The sequence below is a fragment of the Equus caballus genome, chromosome 16 (assembly GCF_041296265.1).
Source record: "Equus caballus isolate H_3958 breed thoroughbred chromosome 16, TB-T2T, whole genome shotgun sequence".
NCBI classification, from domain to species: domain Eukaryota; kingdom Metazoa; phylum Chordata; class Mammalia; order Perissodactyla; family Equidae; genus Equus; species Equus caballus.
In genome coordinates this window covers 94,451,326-94,469,374 of record NC_091699.1, presented here as the reverse complement: position 1 = coordinate 94,469,374, position 18,049 = coordinate 94,451,326, and the positions used below count along the sequence as shown (strand labels likewise).

The following is an 18,049-nucleotide window of genomic DNA, read 5'->3' as shown; positions in this document are numbered from 1 at the left end:
TAACCACTTTACTGCTTTTAAACTGTGACAAGACCAACTCTCTCATTACACACCTCAAGAACTGATAAACCAATTTTACTAAGCACAAACTTTTACATTTAAATATGCTGAGGGCCTCACACTGAAAAAAGAGCTCTTCCAAAGCTGCATCCCCAACTACAACGCCTGGCCAAGCATTCCTATCAAACGTTTGAATAGGTTCCATACCTGTCTTCATCACCATCAACAGGAATAGCTATGCTGAACACAGAGGTGGTGAGGCTGTTCATGGGTGTTAACTGCAGGGGGTTTGCCAGGGCATCTGCAACAGGAGGCTTCACAACAGGCTTAGTTTCAGCAGCGATGGAAAGTGGCGGTTGAGGTAGGGGTTCGGATTTTCTTCTGGTATCGTCAATCTGCCCCACTAGAGGCTGGGTGTGAGTCTGAAACTGGCTTAGGTCAGGCTGTGGTAGACTCGTTGGTGCACTGGCTGTGCCCTGCGCCACGGGCAGCCCCACATGCGGGATGCTGCCGCCGCTCCTGCTGACTGGCGTGTGGCTGCTCAGCTGCTGCGACTGGACCAGAGGCGCGGGGACATTTGGCATAGTAACAGAGGTGGTAGACACACTAGGCACGCTTGGAGCGGGCACGGCTGCAGGCACGTTTGGAACTCCGGGCACCACGGCGAGAGGGCCACTGGGCCCGGCTGGCGGCACCCCGCCGCCGACCATCTGCGGCTGCGGGACGGACAGGGGCGGCCCCGCGCCTCCCACGGCAGCGGGGGGTCCTCCGGCCGGCTGGCCCGGCGCGGCCTGGCCGCCCTGCGAGGGTCCCGGCCCCGGGGCCACGGCGTCCCCGGGCAGGGTGGGCGCGCCCATCACCTGCGCGCCGGCCGAGGCGGCACTCTGGCCCGGGCCCACGGGAAGGCTGGCCGCCGCGGCGGGGCTGGCGCCGGCGGCCGAGGGCTGCGCGGGGCTGGGCGGCTGCAGGCCGACCACGTGCTGCTGCAGGTACTCACTCTGGCCGGAGGGCGCGCCGGGCAGCAGGTGCGGCGGCGGCAGCTGAGGCTGGGGGTACGCGAAGGGCGGCGGCGGCTGCGGGGCAGGAGCGCCGACCGCCAGGCCGGGTTGCGCCAGGGCGACAGGCGGCAGCGGCAGCGCCTGGCCCCCGGGCCCCGGAGGGCCGACGGCGGGCCCGCTGCCCTGGAGCTGGCTGGGCTGCAGGGCGGCCATCAGCGGCGGCGGCCCGGCCGCGGCGCCCGGGAACGGCGGCGGCGGAGCCGAGCCCGGAGCCACAGCCCCACCTACGGGCGGCGGCGGCTGCCCCACGCCAAAGCTCTGCGGCGGGGCCGCGGCGGGCTGGCCCATCCTCTCCGACGGGGGCAGCTGTGACACAGCAGTCAGCGAGCTGTCAGTTCCCGAGTCGGGCCCGTGCGCCCCCTGCATGGAGGCCACCACCACCACCACCGAGCCTCCGGTGGCGCCCAGGCCGCTGTCCCGCTCCGCGGTCTGCTCGAAAGTACTGCTGTGCCGAATGCAGTCCCCGGAGCGGGTCAGGACGCTGCTGTCCGAGTCGCGCTCGTAGTACTCCATGCACGTCCACCGGCCGCGCCGGTACGGCTCCCCGCTGCCGTGGTCCAGCTTGATCACGCGGAAACGGGAGCTGCACGCGGCGGGGGGCGGCGCGGGGGCCGCGGGCCCGGGCGCGGCGGAGGAGCCCGCCGCCGGGGGCGCGCCGGGGGCCGTAGGGGCAGCCGCCGCCGGGGGATGGGCCGGCGCCCCGGCCACGCCGCGGGCCGGGCCGGCTCCTCCTCCGTTGGCGGGCGCAGCCGCGGCGGCCGCCAGCTGCCCGTCCAGGAGGAGGTTCGGGGAGACGGTCCCGGGGGTCTCGGCCTCCCCGACATTGTTGAGCGTCTCTTCGGAGGAGCTGCGCTCGCACACCTCCTCGGGGCCGTAATCCGTGGCCCGGGAAACGTCGAAGATCTCGGAGGAGACGTCCTCCGTGCGCGACTCGTCCGGGTCGTCCAGGCTCTCGGTGTCCTCGGTGATGCTGGTGGCCACCTGGGCCGTGGTGACACTGGTGATCTGGAAGCAGCTCTTCTTCTTGGCCGGCATCTTGGACATGGCGAGGGGCCCGGGGCAGAGGCGCGCCGCTCCTCCGCGGGCCGCCGGAAGCCAGGCGGGGCCGAGCGGGCCCGAAGACAAAGTCCGGTCGGCGCGGGGGCCGGGCCCGCGCGCGCGGTCACGGGCTGCGGGGGGCGCCGGCCGGCCCGTGCGGCATCCTCGTCGCGGCTCCGCGCCGCCGGCTCGCTCGGCGGCGGCTGCTCCTTCCGCGGCGCCTCCGCGGCCGCGGCGCCTCAGCGAGGCCCTCGGCGGCGGCGCGAGCGCGACCCCAGGGGCGGGCGGCGTCCTCCGGCCGTCCCCGGGCCGCCGGGGGCACTCCCCGGCCTCGCGCGGCCCGCAGGCCCGGCGGGGGTGGAGCGGGAGGGCGGCGGCGTGAGGGGCGGCGCCGGCGTCAGCCCGGGCTCGGGACGCTGAGGCGAGCAGGCAGGGCTGCGGGCTCCGGCGGCGCTCAGCCCCGGGCCATGTCGGCCGTCCTGGCGGAAGCCCGCTCCGGGGGAGGGGAACGCCGGCTCGCCCTCCCCTCAGGGAGCCTCCCCGCGGGCGGGCGGGCTTGGCCTCCCCTCGCGGCTCCTGAGTGAGGGGCGACGGCCGGCGGGCCGGCGAGCGGAGGCGCTCCGGCGCGTGAGGCGGCTGCTCCGGCTCCCCCTCGGTGCGCCCGGTCCGCAGACCCCGGAGAAACTGAGACTCAAACTGCTGAAGCGGCGGCTGCAGCTCCCGCCCCTCGGCCAAGATGGGGCTGAAATGGCCGCGCCAGGGATGCTGGGAGGAGCAGCAGCGCCGCTGCCGCCGCCGCTGCCGACTAAAATGCCGCCGCTGCCGCAGCCGCCGCCAGCGCCGCAGCCGCCGCCGTTCCGTGACGCACCGGCGTCGTGACGTCACCGCCCCGCCCCCTCTGGTTTCCTGCGGAGTTTCGCGTGGAGGCTGGCGGGGGGAGGCGGTGGGCGGGGCTAGAGGTTAAAAAGGGGGGCGGTTTTTTAATTTAAAAATTTTTAAATTTAAATTTTGCTCTGTGGGTGTTTAAGAGGTGAAGAGCTAAAGACGCAAAGCCCCAGCCTAGGGCAGCTTACGACCACGCCAGTCGGGTGTTTTTCTGCGGTTTGTTCCGAGACACTGGAAGGCTGGAGGTCATGTGCTGTGTCTAATGTTTAGCAAAATCTTAGCGAAACAAGGGCGGTAGGCATGGGGGTTGGGGGGTTTAGATACGAGAAAGAGGGAGACGGCTGGAAGAGCTGAATCACTTAAAAAGTCTTTCCTGAAAAGAAAGGTTGACCGCTGTAGTCAGAGGAGTGAAATGTTGAGAGAAACAGGGATGATTAACCACGAACAGCAAGCCAGATTGAGTCAGAAAAATGATCTCTCAGCCTGAAATTCTGTCTCCAACAATGGCATCAGGAGATGGTTACTTGCCCAGGGTGAGGTCAGTTTAAAAAAAGATTAGAGGTTACCAGTTTAAACTCCTGAGACTGTTTTTACTTTCAGCACGAAATCAGCTTATGAGCTCCATAAATGTAGAACCTACTGCGTTAAATAGTTATATTTCTTTCTTTGTTTATTGTGAAACTCTTGGTCGGAGCCAGAGTTATATGGCTTGGATTGGGCCACGAACAACCAGAACAAGTCAGAAAGCACCCTTTCTTGTCCCACTACAGAGAGCTGCTGTGAAAGTACTGGCGAATTTATCATCTGTTGGCTACTTGCTGACAAAAGAAAATGATCAGGCCATTCTTTTAAACAGTTAAAAAAAATGGGGAAGGCAGCTCTTGAATTTTGACGTGCTAATACATCATTTAGGTAGAATCTAGGAAGTCTTACTGGAAGTCACAATTTCATATCTATTCCAGCCTTAGCAGTCGCATCATGGTGACTGACAAATCAGTTAATCGTTATTCTCGGTTCTCTAATCTTTGAAGACTAGAAATACTTTTTATCCTAAAGGATGTTTTGAGAATTAAAATTTACAGAGAATTTTTTCAGTACTTAGTTGTAAATAATACACAGAGCTGTGTCTTTTAACCTTAGTAGAAACCGCGTCCTCCAAACCCAAGTGACTGAGGTCAGGATGTGAAATAAGACCGCATAATAATACCCCTGTTTCTTAAGGGGGTGGGAGAGAGTAAAGGAACAAAGTGTAACATTATGCTGCTATTGTGGCAGAGAAAGCTAACGGAATGTTTCATTTCTAAGTCTGTCATTTCAGTAATTGTTAGAGACAGTTTTCCATCAATAAGTTAGATCAACTGGTTAAATCCAATAAGAATTTAGGAAAGCTTAATTTAATTTTGGATTGATTTACCAGATTGTTGAAAGTCGTGATCAGTGGGTGATGGTGAGTGTGCGGCTTTTGGAAAAATGACTATTGTATGCCTGCTTGTCCCATTACATTATCTTATTACGTAACCTTCTTGATTACTTGTTATGATACTCTTAAATCACACACTTAAAGGAGAAATCTTAATCTGTAATACAATTTCTGGTTAAAGAACCTTTAGAGGATTTATTGTAAAATGAAAGTGATGATAAAGATAATTTAGAAGAGATCAAGAAGTGGCCTATGTTTCTGGTAAGGATGGAGTTAAAGATATTAAAAGACGTCTTAGCCAAAAATAAGATTTATAAAGTTAAAATGTTTTGTTTACATGTTTAAGGATTTATGCATGTTTAAACTAATAAAATAGTTCTCGAAGTAAATTTTCCAAAAGTTTAAAGGCCCTAGCTTCTTTTATACATTTACTCTTTAAAAATGCAGAGGATTTATCACATAAAACTGCTATGAAGAAGTGATAAGAATTCTGGTTGTTGCAAATAGGTTTGACATCATTTAACAGAGGATAAAAAATCAGGTAACTATCATCAAACTACGAAAAGCTATGTAATTCATGGTTGGTCCACAAAGGATTAAAACCTTTCTCATAACTAATTAAAATGATAAAAAGCAGGATATTCATGCAAATACGCATGCTCCATGCATGGAGACTTGAGAATAATGTGGTAGCCTAACTCACTGGAGCTGGGGAGATTCCTGGAGTCCCAAACCTTGACACTCACATCTTAATGTAGCTATCCTGGTTCCATGTCTGCACCCAGAAACCATGGTGGAAACTGTGGGAATCTTTGATTCCTGTCCCCAGAACCCCCAATTTGGCTATCCTACAGCCGGTACTTCCCTCAAAGACTTAATTTGAAGCAACGTATAGGAAGTACATTTAGGAAGAACAATGCAAAGGGAAAAATGGCTTAGAAACTAAGGACTGTTTTCACTGATGAAAAAAAAACTCAAAACCCAACTACTGCAGCAAGATCTTTTCATCATTTGAGAGCATCATACCCCCAAATTCTACTAGGTTATTATCCAACCTTGTTAGTACCACATGGTAAATTATTTCACACTCACAAGATCCTGGAGTGTAAACTGCAGATACTCAAGAAAACCTGACTTTTTGTTTTTCATTGAGTGCATATTATATTTAAAATAGTAATGGTATATTAATCTAAACACTCTAGGATAGAGAAAAGAAAATCATACTTTCAGTAAAAACTAAACAACTCCCCAGGCTAAGAGAAGTAACCCTTTAGAATGAATACTCTCAGTCAGTGACATTTATTGAGCACTCCCTGTGTGCATTAGGAATTGGACAGCCTGGATCCCAGCCAACAAGTTTTTCCGGGATTTAGAAATAGCTTATGTTTACTTTCTATGTTTTTATCACCAAATTGTTAGAAAATACAAAATGGAGGACTAGTTTTCAGGTTCCAAAAAGCTTTTGCTGGAAAGAAATATTAATTGTTTAAACAAGTAGTACTTGCTTCATTGCTATGATTTTCCTGGTCTTCCATTTCTGGAACAATATCTTATTAATAACCTCTTGCAGTGAGGCCATTGTGTAATATTATCCAAAAAGGAAAAAAATGCAATGAAAGAGGACTAAGGCTAATGAAATTCCATGAATACTTTTATAAAGGAAAACATAATCTGATTGAGATGCACAAACTTTACTTGAGAATGAAGCGTGTAAAACTTTCATGTTTAAGAAAAGTTTTATTAGATACTCTTGTAGAGTTTGATATACTGTGAAACAATGACTTTTTTTTAATAGTGAAGATTTCCTTGAGTCCCAAAGACCTTTGAAGTTTGGGCAAAACATGGCAATTTGGTAGAAGAAAAAGGTGCATTTTGAACTAATAATAAATATCCTAGTAAAGCCTATTTTCTTTTCTTATGAAACAATTTAGAATATAAAATGTTAGTTCTGTGGTTCTGAAATCTGGCTTAAAGGCTGTAATATAAGGCAACTTCAATAGAAAATCTGCTAATGCCTGTATTCCTTTTCTTTTTTTCTTACATTATATGTGACCACTTGGGATAAAATTGAAGAAATCTACATTGCCTAATTGGAGAAAACTTGAGATCAAGAATAAGCTTCAGGGGCTGGCTCTGTAGCCAAGTGGTTAAGTTCGCACACTTGGCTTTGGCGGCCCAGGGTTTCACTTGTTGAGATCCTGGGCCCGGACATGGCACCGCTCGTCTGGCCATGCTGAGGCGGTGTCCCACATACCATAACTAGAAGGACCCACAACTAAAAATATATAACTATGTACTGGGGGAATTTGGGGAAAAGAAAAAAAAAAAAGGGAAGATTGGCAACAGTTGTTAGCTCAGGTGCCAATCTTTAAAGAAAAAAAAAAGAGTAAGCTCCAGTTTTGCTATAAACTTTTGTGGTTGCTGACAAATCTACTAATCTCTCAGTTTCCCCATTACTGAAAAGAGCAACGTTGTGATGAAGAGATGTTAAACTACCAATCCCGCTGGTCAAGTGGATGGGGAAACATAAGGTGTGGCAGTGTTCTGGCATCTTTGGAAGAAAAGATAGCAACTCAATGTGATACTATTGGCAGTAATATTTTCAGTACCCTTTGTTAATTAAAAAAGAAAGCTCCTAGGTATACATGATTTTAAGAAGAAGCCATAGTCTGTCACAGATGGGTTAGTTATTTATAGACATTTAATGGCATCTCCTTTGGTCAGGTGAATCATCACCATCTATTCTGTGTTTCTTGTATATATGAATTTCGTGTATGCACAGGTGTGATTGTATATCACTTCAAGTGGTAATATACCTGTAATTTTAAGTTGTAACTTTAACACTCACAAAAGAACATTGAAAGACATCGCCAATTTGTAGACTTCTGGGTTGCAGTTCCATATGTATGTTCCTATTATTAGCTTATAAAGTTTTAAAAAATATATTTGAGTGTAGAAACTTATATAAAGTGGCTTTAGACATGAAGGATGTCTAAGTGTTCTTGACTGACAATCTGAATGTCGTTCTAACCTGGCTAATTGTACTACTTTTAATTCATAGGAACCAAAGGTTGAAAGGCACAGATAGAATCTTGACTACTTTGTATTCTCAGTTATGTTTTAATTCCAAAATAACTAGCTCTTTAGTCACTGGAAACAAAACACTTTTAGCATTTAACGTTAGAATACTTGAAATCCTACTTTGACAGCGTTCATACTCATTAAAAGCTCAACCCATGATCCATGTTTGCGCAAGGATTTGGGTGTTACTTAAAATGGCCGTGTAATGAGCTGCTCTCTGCAAATTAATACTCACACCCCTCCCTCATCTGTAACCTGAGGTCTTTGGACAGGAGGGAAGCTAGTAAGAAATAAAGAAATAGGGAGAAAATGCAAAATCAAGGTGAAATGTTAAGCATAGGGTCATTCCAGTTGTGGCCATCAAATCCCTAATGAATAATCATAACGGTATTATTATGACACTCATTTTGTGGCATTTACCTGTTTTTAAACTAAATTGGCCAGATACAAATATATTTTTGTCTTCAAATATTTAGAATATGTTCTCTATCTTCACCCCATTTTTTCTAGATTTTGATACTAATCTTTCTTTTTTGCATATTGCATATGTTTATTCAACAACTGATCTAATTCTAGATTTTTAGTTTATAAATATTTCATTCTTACTTGTTTTATGGATACTCCATCAATACAATGGTTCTACACTCTATGGAATCATAGGGGGGTTGAAAAAAATCAACCCCTCCTACAAAAATGTATATTTTCAAGAAAGATAAATTATGTGGTGATGATTCAGTCACATTATTCAAATGTTCTCCACTGAATTTCTTTAAGCTTAACTACAGTGTTTAAAATAATTTTGCTTATTAATATTTTATTTTGGTGTGAGAAAAAAAATTCTCCTAGCAGGATCAACCTTATGTTTCGAACAAACAGTTCCAAATATCTGCTTGTTCATTCATTCAGCATATATTTAGAAGCCTGCTATGTGCTGGCCTCTTTGCTAGACTTGGGGAAAAGAATTGTAAAATAGACAACAAAAGGAAGCCCTTGTTCTAATAGGTCTTATATTTTAATAGGGGAACAGACACTAAAGAAATAAATGTGATAATTTCAAATATTCCTAAGTATTAAGAAGAAAGAAAACAGCAGGGGAAGGTGGGGGTGAGGGCGCCTCAGGCGTCTGGCAGGTGGGCCTGAGGAAAGCGTCTCTGAGCCAAGGGCAAGCTCCTTGTCAGTAGCCAGTAGCTAAGGCGGAGAGACAAGTGCAGACAGTGGCTCTGTGATAGAGACCTGTGTGTGATGGGGAGGGAGCTGGGGCAGGCCTTGTGGACCTTGTCAGGACTTGGATTGGATTTTAAGTGTGATGGAAAGCCACAGGAGGGTTGTAAGCAGAGGATTAAGGTAGTCTGATTTACAGTTAAAAAGAAACCTTTTTGTTTTCTTAGCCTCTCACAGTTTTGAACATAAGTATGTTTATACAGATCTAAAAAAAAAACTTCTCTTAGATAGTCAAAGATAAGTTTCTCTTTATAGGGCTATAACATTGTGTCTTACTAAAATGGTAGAAATATTTAACAATCAACATGACATTTCTTATACAGAGATTTAATAACTTGGTTGCTGTCAACTGATTAAATACCGGTGTGAGAGAGATCTTTTTCTTCATGAAACCCTAACTAACTTAATGGCAGTGATTTTGTTTACTCAAGAAGAACTTGAAATGCCCCACTTAAAAAAATAAAACAACAACTCTGAACAACAGTGAGAAAGGAGACCGTTTTGTGTCAATGTAATTATTAGATAAGTGTGGTGGAATCACCTGACAAGGAGAGCTAATTTTAGGGAGGCTCAGGGCTGAGCCTCGTTTTTCCAATGAGATAAAAATATTCACAGATAAGTCTAGGGACACTTGGATGCGTTCACTTAGTCATGAAAGATCCACAGAGGAGGGCCCTTGATGGGAGAGGTAGGAGGAGAGGCCATACATTCGATATTGGTGGGTTGCCCTTCTTTTAGAGGTTACTTTTTACTTCCTTGTAAGGTACAGTCCAACAGTGGGTGAGTTTTACTCTATTTCATGGGCTATTTCTTCATTCACAAGAGAATGCTAAGATAGCACTGTGTAGCGAGGTTACGCTCTGGTGCTCTGGGGGTGACAACTGGCCTGGCTCGTTTTTTTAAGCAGTTCCAGGCTGTGTGTGCGAAGGTTAAACTTGTTCTTACCGTGGTGACTCCAAAGCAGTGCCAGCGTGGCTGAGAGCTTCAGCAGGGACAGATGCACAGGCCATTATCCCTGTCTTTGGAGCACACAAAGTTAGTCTATTTTGCTAGTTGAACATGGAGGAAGAAACACCTACGTATTTTTTTGTACCATAGGCCCCAATGTAAGTGTGAGCGGGCTGGTATAAATTCCAAATGAAAAGGAAAAGGAAGTTTGCTTATCTTATCCAGTACTTTTGAAATATATTACTTATTATTTGATGGAATTTGGTCTTTTCTAAAGTATGATTATACAGCATTAAGATTAAGAAGAGGGTAGCATGCCAAGTTTGTTGTGCAAATTCTTTAAAAGGGATGCATGTGTTCCAGTGTTGCGTTTTTGTTAAATATCATTCTGAAACTCTTCAATTATTTTACAGCTTAGTTATGAAGCTTACGAATATTGATCGTATTACTCGACAAGAGCACCCAGGTATGTGTAGAAAAGTGTTACCCAAACTTCATAGCCCACCTTGTTAATAACCTTTACTTCTAGTCGACTTCTCTTTTCAAAAACCAAAACTGTTTTAAAGATGAACATTTGTCATCCTTTGATGATGTTTTTTAAACGTTACATATGGTGGAATATCAAGTTAAACATTAAACAAAACTGTGCCTCATCTTTGAAAGCAAATTACGTGTATGCATAGGGAACAAATTTTGGGGAAAACGCATCAGAATTTAAGTACTGACTATCTCTGGGTGATGAGACTGTAGGCTTTTTTTGCTTAGTTTTTAAAATATTTTCCAAATTTTCTACAATGGTCACATACGATTTTTATCTGAATGTATTACTTTTATATATAAAAAAATGTACCTACACACACCACCTAAGCCAAGAGTAACTTTGTAAAGATATAACAACAGACGAGACTACATTTTAGTTATTGATAGATGGCAATTGATAATTGCTATCCAAAGATGAATTGCCCCTCAGAAGTAGTGTATATTTGAATGCCATCAAAAGATAATATTAAGAATGATTAACACTTTTTCAGTTGAATCAAATTAATGCAAAAACACTTTAAAGAGTTAACTTATGAAATAAAAAAGGAATTAAGAGGATGTAAGGGAGAGAACATTAAACTATGAGAAGTAGGTTTGAAAGAAAACGGGGTGTCAGGAGACCCTGGTGCAGTCTCTGCAGCATTCTGTCCAGCTGTGGGTCCTTGAACAGGGCGTAACCTCTCTGGGTTTCGTATTCTTTATCTGTAAAGTAAGAGTTTTGGTTCTAAGATTTTATGAATCTAGACTCCCAAAGGACAGATCCAAGTGTGAAGTCTTGATTTTGTGTGCAACACCGAACATATAAATGGGTTCACAAGATGTTTGTGCTGCAGCTTTGAGTACATTCAAATGTGCTAGTTCTTGCCTGATCCCCCAAGGTACCCTCCTGCCTTTGGACCTTTGCACTTACTGTACCTTCTGCTTATTGCCTGAAATGTTTGCTTGTTTAATTCCCTTACCTCCTTCAAGTCTTTGCTCAAATGTCTCCTTTCAGTGAGGCCTGCTCTGACTACACTGTTTAAGACTGCCAGCCTATCCCAGTGCCATCCCTCTTTCCTGCTTTGTTTTTCTCTGTAGCACTTACTGCCTTTTAATATACTATGTTCTTTACTTACCTTCTTTGTTGTCTGTCTTTCCACACTAAAATGGATGGCTCCAAGGAGAGCAAGGGCTTCCATCTGTCTTGTTCTTTCTTGTGTTCCAAAGGTCTATAATAGAACCTGGCACATATTAGAGTCTCAATATTGTATAAATAAATGAATTTCCCATTTTTACAACATCCTACAACATGTTCATTCAGTATTATGAAAGTGAAGCAGTAAACGTGCCTAAAATTGTGGCATGTTGGTACCGTGGGAAATGCCCTGCCCAAAAGGGTACTTTTATAAACCTGCATCTTTAAGAGGAAAAAAAAGAAATCATTTATTAGACAAAGATCTTTTTTAACCTTTCTTTTTTGGGGGGTAGGGGGGGATGATTAGTCCTGAGCTGACATCTGCTGCCAATCCTCCTCTTTTTGCTAAGGAAGACTGGTCCTGAGCTGATATCCGTGCCCATCTTCCTCTGCTTTATATGTGGGACGCCCGCCACAGCATGGCTTGCCATGCAGTGTGTAGGTCTGTGCCCGGGATCTGAACTGGTGAACCCCTGGCCGCTGAAGTGGACCGTGCGAACTTAACCTCTTCGCCTCTGGGCCAGCCCCCAACACTAGCCATTCTTAATCATATTTGATTTAGGGTATGTTAAATATTTTTAGTATTTGGTATAGTATTCTAGTTTAAATAACATTTCCTTTACATAAGAAAATTTAATCAGTAGAGCCACTCCAGGAGTAAAAAGTTCTCATCGTTGAGTTTTTTAAAAGTAGGTCTATAGATATGTCACTATAGTAACAAACTATTGGGAAAAGAAGCTCTATTTTGCATTCATAGTGTCTAAATGCTATGGATTAATGAATACCTAGGCTAAAAAAAATGTCTTTTATAGACTCCTTGGGATTTGTTTTCTTCATCTGTTTGGTTTGGCTGCTCTCATTTACATACTTGTTCTCATTAGGGTTTGAATTTCAGAGCTGGCCTCACTCTGTAATGGGAACAAATGTCTTGCCATGTGATACTAACTTTCCATTACATCCTGAAGCATTTGCAGTCCCAGAGGCAAAGGATTTATGGTTGGTGCATGAGAGATGGAACCACCATGTAAAAGAGGCCAAATTTGAAAACATATTTTTTCTTGGTGCCAATATAGTTTCAAGATAATGAGAACTCAGAATAATCAGCTAATGACCAAAAATGAATCATTATTAAAACACTTTTTTTTGGCATAAAATAACTATTGTTTCTAGTTGGTTGATAATTTTCATAGTAACCATGGCATTTGGCGCATTCTAAACACCTTTCATCAGAAGCCCTCAGACCCCTTTGCAGCAGCTCATTATACTCTGAAAGAGTTCTGAGAATAATACACAAGTTTTGCTGATATTCTGTAGCAGTGTAGAGAGCAGTATGCAGGAAGTACATAAAATACACTACAAGATTTCTCAATAATTCTCCAGCCAAGTAGGAAACTGAGTAGATGCAGCACGAGAAATTCAGAAGTACTGAAAGTCAGTCCCCAAGTTAGTTTGGTCAGAATTTCAAACTTGTTTTATTCTTTAAAAAAAAAAAAAGAATTGTGGAGTGGAGGCTATTTCAATAGCAGGGCCATTATTAACATCCATAAACATAACATGGCACCATATTTACAAGGAATTCTGTATAATTCCCAACTTTTCCTTATTCCTCACTGTGTGCTATGAGATTTTTTGGTGAAAGTCTTATTTTAGTTTCGACTGGAAAGTCGAGGGAACACAGTATAAAGAATAGCAGTCAATAACTGTAAGACTTCATCACGGATCTGTTCATGTCTCTGGCCATACCTTGCATTCATGTAACACTTTATGGTTGTCAAACCCCCGCCATGCATCCTCTCATTTGACCCTTACAACCCTGTATCTGTGTGCCCTTGGACAAGTCACTCAGCCCATGACTGTAGTTCCCATTTGGTAAGCTGCATTTAATAGATGCCCTCCCCTAAATCTATAGGAATGCTTCAGAATTATAATAGAATAGTCCAATACATTATGAACTCTTTAAATGAAAAGTATTTTTATAAATGTAAGATGTCATTCATCTAATTTGGGAAACTGAAACTTAGAGAGACCAAGTGAGACCAAGAGACTAAGTATTTAACCACGTTGGTCCCAAGAAACACACAGAACCAAAGATGAAAAGGTTTGTATTTTGTAGCTCAGATAAAAATCATGAGATTTTATCACAAAGGAGAAAATATTGCCTCTTAAGCAGATAACAGTAGTCTCTAAAAAATATAAACAAATATTCATTCTGAACCATTAGCTCCCTAATTTTATTTAAATGCATCAAACTAAATACTATTTCGTCCATTACTGATCAACAGTCAGCCTACATACGACAACTGATGACAAAACCGATTTGTTTGAAAAGATACCCAATTTGGGGGCAATTAATCCCGTAATTATTATGAATTACATAAACTGAAAGGAGAACTAGGTAATATTTTTGATAGAAATACTATTTTACAAATATATATAACCAGAATAATATTTCATAAGCAATAGTTAAGGTGGTCATCTGCTATAGCCTTGTCATATAGCTTACATATTAGAATAAAACCTTAAGAACATTGGCTATTTTATGATGTCTCAATTTGAGTGAAATGATATTCTCTAGCTTCCAAATTATTGTTCTTTTTAAAAATACATTACCCCAATCTATGTGATTGAAAGATTATTTGTGTTTGCTAAACATTGCTAACATCAGAAAATGACCATTTTAGATTATTTTATTAAGAAATTTTTATAATGGGGAATTCAAAATATGTGTAAAAGTGGAGAGAACTGTATAGTGAATGGCAATACCTACATATTCAGCTGGGTTCCTAGAAAATGTAGAGAAAGTGAGTAGCAGAGAGATGGAAAAGAACGAGTGAGTAGCATGTGCAGTGTGTGGACACTTGAATGTGTCTCCCTTTAATCTCTACGACAATTCTATGGGACGAGCATTATCATCTCCAGTGTAGAGATGAAGAAACTGAGCCTCAGAGACACTGAGGACTTCCTCAAGAGTTTAGATTCAGAGCCACATTTGAATTGGATCTGATGCTCCCTGGGGCCATGTTCTCTCTTTTTCTCCATTTTATAACTTATGAACCACCAGATTAGGTGTCCTCAAACTTGTGAAGAGGAACTACTTTCTGGGTTTTGGTTTTGTTTTGAGATCTCATGATGGTGAAAGGAGAGGCCAAGAGAAAGGGGTTGAACCTGTTATGGATGAATTTGAGGAGCAGGGCTGCTGACAGTGAGATTCTTGAGTGGGGGAGGAAGTGGGCAGGAAGTGGGCACTTACATGCCCTGAGAAAGAAGGAGGAGGGGGCGGGTACAGGCTTTGGGTGCACCACTTACTTAGGCTGGGGCGTCGGGAACCGCTGCTGTGGTTGGAGAAGCCTCTCTGGAGGACTTTCTGTTTGCTGATATTAAGGAGTGGAGCTTTTATAACACAAGATGAAGAATTTCATTTTTCTATTGTTAAAAAAAAAAAAACAACTGGAGGTGTTGGTCTGTCATTCTATTTCAATTAAAATAAAGATGCATCTTTAGCTGGAATGTATGTGTAACTGTCTTGGAATTGGACTCTCCAGGGTCAGGCTCTCTCCACACAGCAGACCAGCAAATTCCCGGGATAGCAGGCAATGTTTTCAGCAGGCTGCTGCTGCTTCCTGTTCCAGGGAAGAGGAGACTTTGGTTCTAGTCCCAGCTCCGCAACTGGCAAGTCATCTCACTTCTCTGTGCCTCTGTTTTTCCTCCTCCGAAAAATAAGGAGGCTGGACGGGACAATTCCTTGAGCCCCTCCCAGCCCTTCCGCTCTGTGGTTCCATGAGAAGAACAGAAATCACAGCTTATCCCTTAGGGCCTCTGGAGGAATAAAGCCAAAACATTTACCTTCCATGGCAAAACTCTGTCTACTGTACAAATTTTCAAATATTTAAAGTCCATTAGTCCTGTAGATTTGCTGGGAAGCAGGTCAGCTGACATTTCCATACACTTATTTGGATGTGTTTTAGCATCGTTAGAAAATTTTTCTCTAGTCTGAAACTTCGCTGGGAGCTGATTCAATTTTTTTTTACGTCTCAGTTTAAAATTTAAAGCAATTGACTTGTTTCGGGCGTCCTATTTAGGGTGTTTTTAAAATCTTAAATAATTTTGTCAAACACTCTCAAAATTACACTCCACCCTCAGAAATTATTTTAGGGACAATTGCTTGCTATATGAAATGGAATAGATAAAAATTTAAATGTTATAATATTTCAGTTATTCAAATGTATACACCTTAATGATGAATATGTGCTAAATGGAAACATTTTACTATAATAATACTTTATGTGTTTCTACTGCATGAGTTTCATTAGTTCACGAATGGGTGGATAATCTTGGTAAGAAAACAAAAAGACTTTCCATTGTTTGAAAATATAGATTCATCTTCTTTTGGAGTTGTCGCTTGCTCAGCACACATGTGTTGAGTTCCTGCTAACTTGACCAGCACTGCCTGCTTGCTAAGGTTACAAAGGTGAGTAAGATATGCTCCTTGCCCCTGGAAAGCCAAAGCTAGTAGATGCTTGTAGTTTGTCTGGAAAAAAGAGAGCTTGTAAAGTGTTCTACTATATTACCTCGTTTGAACCAAAGAGGTGGTATTATTATCTTCTTTATTTTACTCATGAGGAAACTGAGTCTCATAGAGGTTAAGTTACTGGAATGGTCAACTTGCTACTTGCTCAGAGTCTGTTGTCCTATTTAACAAAGGCTGGGACCATGTCTGTCCTCCTCATTCTGTTGCCTCAGTGCCTAGAACAGTACCTGGACATAAAAGGTGCACAAGACACATTTGATGGATTAATAAATATTGGATTATTAGTACAGCCAACACATTGGATCACAGATAAGCTTCAGGACTATTAGTCTTCTCACTCTTCAAGCAAGTGCTCTTTCACTATGCCCTGCTGCCTCTTCAATTATGTCTGTTTAGTATTAATAGAATCGATGCTTGAGGTCTGGAAAAAGAATTATGTGCTACCTAATTTTTTAAATAAGAGAAGAGATTGCCTTTGAAAAGTAGAAGCTGAACACCCTTGCAAAAACAACAGGATAAATCCCCTTGAACTCGGACCTTGAAACGCAACTATCAAACTATTCTTTTCTTTATGAAGAAACAATTATGTCATATGTTTCAAGCTTTCCCATTGTTTAATGATTTGAAGTCATTTCGAGTTAGCTATTAGAAGACATGGCAGCGAGTTTGAGGGTCTAGTGGTACTTTGTGTGCTTTGTTAATAATTTGGATGCTATTTATGAAGCTTAGTTTATGGCTGATGCTAAGATACAGCATTATTAGCACTTAAGGGTATAAGAATGGAATTCAAAATGACCTTGGCAAAACTGAGAGCTGTTAATCCTAAGTAGGAACACATGTAGGCAGGAGAGACAAATGTACGATAACTGCAAGATGCAACTGTGGCAGAAAGGGATTCAGAATCCAAATGCAGGAATCACAAAGTACTTCTTGTATTGCGTTCTCCAGACTGTTACTGGATTACTCTGGTCAGCCTTGGGCCTACCTGTTTAAGAGATTTGTAACAAATTGTGTGAGAGGCAGAGGATATAGAAAATAGGTGAAGGTTGGAAATTTGGGAATGGGAAAACATAGAAAGCAAGTTGAGCTTCAGTCATGTAAGGTCTCAAAAGTTTCTACCTCTCATACACCCTTTCCCAGAAGCTACTCCAGGATGTGCCCCACCAAAATGAAGGAATGAAGCAAGAGAAAGGAAGACAATGGATACAGGATACAGGCAAAGGGAGCTCCCAGGAGAAAAGGAAGGGAGAGCCTGGGTGGTGAGTGTGCACCTGGTGTCCAGGACCATCTGTCTGCTCCACACATGTCACAAGATGTGAGGAAAGACTTCTGTAAGAAGATGAAAATGAAAGAATTCCTGATATGTTTGAGCATTTTAAGAAAAAGGTTAAACAAATTGTTGGAGAGTTTGGGGTTAAAGTAATAATAGTATGCAGACTATTTGACAAAACAAAACCAACTCCAAGGAAACAAAAGTTTGAGCCAAAAAGAAAAGAATTCCAGTCTACATATGATAGAACTTAGCTCTTATAACCTTTCTACATCTACTATAAAATAGACACCAAGTATTAATCCAAACAGACATGACCTAATGGTATTGAGTGGACCAAGAGATGGGAAGGGGGATTGCGTGATGGGCAGGGAGCAGGTGGGGAAAGAAAGCTATGCTCTTACGTGAGAAGTCATGGAAAATGCCTACACCTGAAAAATCAGATTAGCAATATAAACAAATATAGCACACTTAAAGTTGTGAAAGTAAACACCAAAAACGTCAATCAACCAACTCATGGAACAAGTGAAATAAAATAGCCAGAAATGCTGAATATGGCTGTTTGAAGTGGGGAGAAAGATGCTGGGGGGAGGCATGAGGGACTGTTATTTTCACGAAAAAAAATATAAGCTGGATCCTATAAACTATGTGCATGTATAACTTTGGTTAAAATAAACAAAACAGTTTAACTACACAAAAATACAGTTAAGAGGTGATCTAATAATATCCAAATGTGGGGAAATTTGTCTTTTCTCAGGGTGATAATTCACTGCTTGTTGCATTTATGAAGTCGAGTTTGGGTTAATGTTGTGTTCTGGTAAGGGTTGTTCCATCCGAGTTTCTAAACAGATGAGGCGTTTCCTTTCCTGAGCTGTGTGGGACTAAT

General features: G+C 43.5%; 1 protein-coding gene and 1 long non-coding RNA gene across 18 annotated transcripts in view; one reads left to right on the top strand and one right to left on the bottom strand.

The window, feature by feature from the left end:
• TSC22D2 (TSC22 domain family member 2) overlaps positions 1-2,955 on the bottom strand; it is a 47,708-nt gene extending 44,753 nt beyond the window's left edge. For 2 of the 5 annotated variants that reach the window (XR_002800842.2, XR_002800843.2), the window contains exon 1: positions 208-2,955. Coding sequence is in view for 3 of the 5 variants with exons in the window: in XM_023621101.2 (XP_023476869.1) it covers positions 208-2,102 (1,895 nt within the window). In the remaining 2 variants the exon portion in view is untranslated. The remainder of the gene's footprint in view (positions 1-207) is intronic. The other 3 variants (XM_023621101.2, XM_023621102.2, XM_023621103.2) reach the window with 3 other exon arrangements.
• Positions 2,956-3,004: 49 nt separating this feature from the next.
• Positions 3,005-18,049, top strand: part of LOC102150363 (uncharacterized) — a 34,907-nt gene continuing 19,862 nt past the window's right edge. Inside the window, exons 1-4 of one of the 13 annotated variants that reach the window (XR_011427076.1) lie at positions 3,007-3,519; positions 10,065-10,117; positions 15,740-15,833; positions 17,034-17,152. This is a non-coding gene — a long non-coding RNA (uncharacterized lncRNA). Of the gene's footprint in view, positions 3,520-4,288; positions 4,429-9,327; positions 9,484-10,064; positions 10,118-15,739; positions 15,834-17,033; positions 17,153-18,049 lie in introns of those variants that run through there. The other 12 variants (XR_011427079.1, XR_011427077.1, XR_011427081.1 and 9 more) reach the window with 12 other exon arrangements.